At 34.1% G+C, this 7,201-nt stretch overlaps 1 protein-coding gene across 1 annotated transcript; it reads left to right on the top strand.

The window, feature by feature from the left end:
- Nucleotides 418-2,026, top strand: LOC18594987 (transcription factor MYB26). Its single transcript, XM_007022713.2, has 3 exons — nucleotides 418-662; nucleotides 808-937; nucleotides 1,029-2,026. The coding sequence occupies exons 1-3, from the start codon at nucleotides 533-535 to the stop codon at nucleotides 1,780-1,782; spliced, it is 1,014 nt and encodes a 337-aa protein (XP_007022775.2). The 5' UTR covers nucleotides 418-532; the 3' UTR covers nucleotides 1,783-2,026.

The following is a 7,201-nucleotide window of genomic DNA, read 5'->3' as shown; positions in this document are numbered from 1 at the left end:
CCAATTGACAAAACCTTGTTTCAGATTTAATATCAGTGGGGGGTGGGACCGTGGGACCCATTGTGATCTTAATTTGCTAATTGCTTCATATCTATAAGATAATCTTATGTTGTCTTGCAATCTTATATTTTGAGTATAATTAATGGTAAGAAATGACAGAAAAACAAATTTACACATATTTATTTCTTTTAAGACTGTCAAAAAAGTTTTAGTATTTTTTCTTTTCAATACTTGTAGTTGTCTTTGACAGATAGCAATTGCCCCAAAATTGAACAAAACGAACCGAATGTGGGCCTTGTACCGCGCTTGTCATGTACTCACATTTCATGTGCTGCCGCTCAGCCATGTCAACAATTCCGTGCAATTTATTTTCACTGACCAATCCCTCTCTGTCTCTCTGACACCAGGTTCTCCCTTTAAATAATTGGAAAGAGTGAAACCTCTTTATTTGAATGAAAGGCGCTTATGATAAAAGGCTGATGAGCTGAGTTTTGGGAGGAAAAGTAGTCAAAGGGGGAGTGGAGGAATTGGGATGGGCCATCGCTGTTGCAGCAAACAGAAGGTTAAAAGAGGCTTATGGTCTCCTGAAGAAGATGACAAGCTCATCAAACATATTACTGCCCATGGCCATGGCAGCTGGAGCTCTGTTCCAAAACTTGCTGGTATATAGTATTCAAGCACAACTCTTTTCATTTCTAGGATAATTAACTGATTACACTTGTTAAAATGGCTGAGACAAGAAATAGCGACATTAATTCAAAATCTCCCAAGGTATTTAGTTCTAACTTCTAATTAATGGTGTTGCAGGCTTGCAGAGGTGTGGAAAGAGCTGCAGATTGAGATGGATAAACTACTTAAGACCAGACCTGAAAAGGGGTTCCTTCACAGCTGACGAAGAACAGATAATCATTGACGTTCATAGAATTTTAGGCAACAGGTAGTCAAGGATAAAGGATCCATTAATATATAGATCTCAGAAAAAATTTGGACATGATTGCAATTTCACTGGATGTGTTAATTTTTCGCAGATGGGCTCAGATAGCCAAGCACCTTCCCGGGAGAACAGACAACGAAGTGAAAAACTTTTGGAACTCTTGCATTAAGAAGAAGCTGCTCTCACAAGGCCTGGACCCAAAAACGCACAATCTGCTTTCTTCTCGTCAAAGAGCCTCTAATAAACTTGCATGCCATTCATCATCACAAACACAAGAGCAGTCTTTCACAGTTTTCAATATGAGTTCACAGAATAGAGATGCCCCAAGGGCGATGATGAAAGCACCTGTTCTTACACTTCCTGAGCCACCACCTCCTTCTGATCAAATTCATCGATCCATGGCCATGCAGATTCCCTACTCTGAATGTCAAAGCCCTAACTTTGTTGGAACTGGTTATGGTCAGAATCCCAATGAATCCGCCATATTCTCTTATGGTTTATCCGTGGAGAGCACAATTATTTCTTCATCTTCTTCCTCAATTCCATTACCTGGGTTTAATAATCTCTTGGACGAAAATCCTTGCATTTGGGAGGCCAACGCTTTCGTTGAAACCTTTGAAGCACCAACAGTGGAAGGCTTACAGCCACAAGAACAACCACAGCAAGAGAAAGAGAAGATATGCGAGATGGCAATCGACAAAATTGATGAAGCTAGGGAAGAAGTGCTCGAAATGGATGCTTCATTTGACAGTTGTAGCTTTGACCTTGGCCTTCTTGAGTCTACACTCATCTCTGCAGCAATGTGTCGCGATTTGAGCTCCATGGATGATTTTGCATGGAACTTTTAGGCCTCCTTAATTATGTGCATATATTTGTTACCCCTACAGGTTTACCCGGGTTATGCGTTCCCATTATTTCATGGAACTGCTTTTCCTGCAACGTTTTCATTCCTTAAGTTTATGAAATTCCTAATTGAGTAGAGGTGAGCGGTTTGATTCATTATACCTTTTAAATAGAGTAGTTTTTTTTCTTTTTTTGAGATAGAGCAGTATTGTACAAAGAGATTTATATAATTATTTGCCTTTTACATGATAATGTGATAATGTAACAGCTAATTATATTTACTAATTTTTGGTGTAACAACTAAGGCTTAGCTAAGATAATGGTTGTTATCCGTCCTAACAATGTTCAAACTATTATTTTGCTATTTACATATATATGTGTGAATGTCTATTATGTCGTGGTCTAAGAGTTTACATTAGACAAGATAGGCCAAATAGCCCAACAAGCTAGACATATGAGTATAATCTGATTTAAACTCTAAAATTTGATTATGTATATTTAAATTTGGATTTACATAAGATTGTATTAAGATTAAGATTTAATTTGAATATTATCCATCGTGTTAGTGTAGAAGTCTAAATGTCTATTAAGCTTTTTGGCTTTTGAATGCTTGTTGGAAGACTAAGATGAAAGTTAGAGAAGAAAAATAAGCTTGAGGCTTTCTCCAGGGTTTTTCTCTTTAGTGCTAGACTTTTCTTATTTCAAATGACTCAAATGCATCTATTTATAGTGCCAAGGATGTTTTGAGCTGTTTGACATAAGTTTGAATCAAATCTACCCATTGCTGAAGCTCAAAGATTAACTACCATGCACCTATGATCAACTATGTTCTTCAAAAATCTCAAATTAGGGCTTTTATAATCGAGTAAATTCATCTTATACTCGATCCAACTCTAGAGAGTTTGCAACTTTGAGGTTTTGGACTTGAGGATTGATTGCCATGCCCTGAGGTTTGATTGAGTGTCCTTGAAGTTGAGTTTTGCGTGATGTTACTGGTCAAGGATTGACTGTTACATGATTAGGATGGATTGGAGCTCTATCCAACTCGATTTTTTATTCTACTCTGGTTGAGGATCGACTAGCACTCAAGGAGGATCGATTACAGCTACATAAATATTTGAGTTTCGTGTGACCAATGCTTGAGGATCAACTGCCTCCTTTAGAGGATCGATTATGGCTATCTTGAATCATGTTTCTTTGTTTGTTCTTGTTCATTTTGTCATAGGATCGATTGATGCTCTTCTAGGATCAACTAGAGTTTCTTTCCCTCAAGATTTCTTGTCATTTTGGCACTTTACTTCAGCTATTTAATCCTTGCTTCTTCCGTGTGATCTAAAATCAAGTTAAGGCATGTTTGCTCTTTGTTTCCTTGGCTAAATATTCAATGTTTGAAAGCTTTTGATATTTTTTTAATGATGCATGGCTTTTCAAAACAATTGTATGATCTTAGGAGGCTAAATATATGATTTAGATAATTTCAAATGTTTGTCATTAAAACCAAGATGTCATGCTATTTTGTCAAATCAAAACACAAGATATTTCAATGCTAATAATCTCTCCCTTTTTGATATGACAAAATCATGAGTATTTTGAATTTGAAATCTCTTGAAAGCTCCACTTATGTCTATTAGTCTCCATGCCCTTGTTTGAAAACATTTAAGGAATTAAAGTTCAAGTGAGAAGGGCAAGAAATGAGTAAGAAATTTAAGATTTTCCCCCTCAACAAATGCATGATGTTTTCAAAATAAGTTTCAGCTTTTAAATAACTCAAGAGCATTTCCATATGCTCATAAACCTTCCCCCCCTTTTTGTTATATCAAAAAGGTTAAGAAGAGTGAGCTTTAAGCACTTGAACTCAAGAGATAAAGGTTAGTGATAATTATCAAATATATAAGTATTAAAATCAACATTCTGAACCATCAATCCAAAGTAATGATATATTTTCATTCAATATATTCAATCAAAACATAAGAAAATATTCAATCAAGAGAAAATATATATTAAACTAAAAATGCCACATATAGATATATGTATATAAGAGAAAAATTATGTGGGCATTACATCATTTAAGTTCAAGAACATAAAGAAAAGCTTAAACACACCAAGGCATATAAAAGTATCTGCTAGTGTAGAAGTCTCAATATGCAATATATCAAGAGGGGGGGAATTGATATATTGAAAATTTCTTTGAAAATCTAAGAGTAAAAGTTAAACGTTTTTCACCCAAAATATTTCCTAATATCAAAAATAAATTTCCTACAATAAATCGCTAGGTAAAAAAAATGAGTCAAGATAAAATATTTTCTTGAAATAAGTGCTAGCTATGAAGGATAAAGAAAAATATTCTTCTATGAGAAAAACAATCAATCAATATAAATCTATTTTCCTTAGGCAAGTATGAATAATAAATAATAATGCGAAAACCAAAAAAAGACACAAGCAATTTATTATAGTTCTGCTTTTTGATGCCTACATCCACTCCCTAGGTAACTAAGGAATTTCAATCCATTATTAAGATTTTTTTATTTTACTAGAAAGCGATAACCTTTACACAATCCACAATGGGATTCTTTTTTTTTACGGGATCAAGCAATAACCCTTACAATCCACAATGAGATTCTTGCTTTTTATGGGATCAAGTAGTAACCCACACAATCCACAAAGGATTTTTGCATTTTGATAGGAAGTGATAACTTTTGTAGGATAGCTTTTCAAGGTTAAGTTAGAACCTTTACAATGGAGTAAAAATTTCAACAAGAAAATGCATCTACAAAGGTTAGGTGTTGAGACTTTAAGCTTGTTGTAGTGAGAGAAAAATTTCAGCTAGATTGACACAAGGATTGAACTTTGAAAGCTTGATGGAAGACTAAAAATATGCTAGAGAGTGAATATGAGCTTGTGGGTAGTCTCTCTAGGTTTTGAAGATTTGGTTCAAGTTATCTCTTGCTCCAAAATGGCTCAAATGCGTCTATTTATAGCTAAGACATGATTTGGAGTCGTTAAACACAAATTTGAATCAAATCTGACTATTGTTGTTTGAGAGTCAACTACAATGCTCCTAGGGTTGACTATGTTCTTCAAATTTCTCAATTAAGGCTTCCATAGTCGAATATAATCTTTCTCTAGTGGATCTACTTCCAGAGAGCATGTGTTTTTCAAATCTGTCCTTTTTTAGTTGACTGTGCCTCTTTTATAGTCAACTATGGCTTATTAAAGTTGGCTTCTTCTAGCCTTTAGCTTGTCAGGGTTGATTATGCCTCTTCTATAGTCGACTATGGCTATTATTCAACTTGATTTTCTTAATCTTTCTGAAACAAGGTCGACCATGCTTCCTTTGTAGTCGACTATGGTTGTTTTGAACTTGATTTTCTTGATCTTTCTGGAACAAGGTTGACTATGTTTCCTTTGTAGTTGACTATGGTCGTTCTAAACTTGATTTTCTAGATCTTTCTGGAATAAGGTTGACTATGATTCCTATCTAGTAGTCTAAGGCTTTATGATCTTCACGTTTTGCACTCTTTCAACGTTCAAATCAACTTGAGCTTCTCTAGGATGGACTCTTAGCTTGTGTCTTGAATTTCCCTTAGCTTTTTAGTGCTTCTCTCCAGCTACTTCTTCTTTACTTTGTACCTATATTCAAATAACATTACAAGGCATATTTGCTATTGCATTCTTAGCTGAATATGCATTGTTTGAAAGCTTATATTATGTTTTCTAATATTGCTTGGTTTTGCAAACAAGCATGTAACCTTAAGGGATTAAAAACGTAATTGAGACAATTTCAAATGCTTGACATTAAGTTAAAAAAAGCATGTAATTTTTATCAAATCAAAACATGATGTAACTTAAGGCTAACAATCTCCTCCTTTTTGTTATGACAAAAACATGAGTATATTGCATTTGGAATTTCTTGAAACCCCCTAACTTAATTGGTCTCAATGCCTTTAAAAACATTTAAGTATAAATGAGAAAGATATAAGAATTGAGTATGACCTTTGAAAAGATTCTCCCCCTCAATATATGCATGAAGTTCAAAAATGTTTTCAAAGCAATTAAGCTAATGTAAAAGCATTTTAATGTGCTCATAAACTTTTCCCCCCTTTTGTTATATCAAAAAGTTTAAGAAGTGTGAGCTTTAGGCACTTAAACTCAAGAGAAAATGGTTAGTGATCTTTAACCATCATATCAAAACATTGAGATATATTTCCATGCAAATATTGAATCAATAGACCCAGAAATATATCCAATCATCATGATATGAGAGCATTAAATCAAGACATATTCCCAATTAATACATATTCAAGCAAAGCATAGGGAAATATACTCATTTAGCATATTTAAAGATCATAACATATTTCTTATCAAGATATTCAAGTAAAATATGAAGAAATATATTCAACCATTGCAATCAAGGCTCAACAGAAATGTCATCATCAAGAATGCCACAAATATATATATATATGTATAACCAAAATGATGTGGACATTTCATTCTTCAAGTTCATGAGTTAACAAGCATAAACCTAGACATATACATAATTAAACATCCATATTACACCAACATAAATATAAACATGATGAAATGCATGAGTGAATGAAGTGCAAGTCATCCTAGCTAGTGTCCTTCTTTGGAAAGGAGTTGTACAATATGTGCTTCTAAGGACTGTTAATGCTTGAGGATGCATCGAATATGCTGATCAATGTCATCAAGGTGAGAAGTCATAGCATGATCAGCCTTTGCAAATCTGTCCTCAATAGTATCATGAAAAAGATCAAGACATTTAGCATCTCATTAATTCTTTCCACCACAGCATCAAATCTTGCATTTGTACCTACGTTACTAGTAGAGCTAGAATGCATAGTACTTGAAGATGGTTTGTTTGATGCTGTTAGAGGCATATCCTTGTCGTCATTATCATTACCAGTGTAAAGCCCGACCTTATAAATAACTATTCATGACATACATGTGATGATAGCATGATTGCATGCTAGGATAGTCCGAAAAATTTACAAAGTCGGTATTGTACCTAGAGAGGGTACAACAAATTTTATTTAATCCTCGAACTAGATCAAATAGGAATTTTAAGGTTAAATTAAGAGTTTCACAATTCATGGAAGACTTAAAATGGTAATTTGGAGTTTGAGGATCAATTTGGAGTCAAATCGGAATTTTCACTAACTAGGGGCAAAATGGTCATTTGCCACCTGGGGACAAAATGAGAATTTTAGAAAAGATTTTTTTGACCCCATTTGACTTATTAGAGTATAATTTGACTTATTGAAGTATGATTTGAGGTTTAGAAGTGAAAAATTTTAATTTTAGTATAATTTGGAGTATAGGGGTAAAATGGTAATTTTGCCACCTCAGGGGCAAAATTGTAATTTTCCACCACCAGGATATTTTTTCCAGCACATGGTCTTCCTT

This window comes from Theobroma cacao, chromosome 7 (assembly GCF_000208745.1).
Source record: "Theobroma cacao cultivar B97-61/B2 chromosome 7, Criollo_cocoa_genome_V2, whole genome shotgun sequence".
NCBI classification, from domain to species: Eukaryota; Viridiplantae; Streptophyta; class Magnoliopsida; order Malvales; family Malvaceae; genus Theobroma; species Theobroma cacao.
The sequence above is the reverse complement of the archived record's forward strand: the minus strand, read 5'-3'. Positions and strand labels throughout refer to the sequence as shown.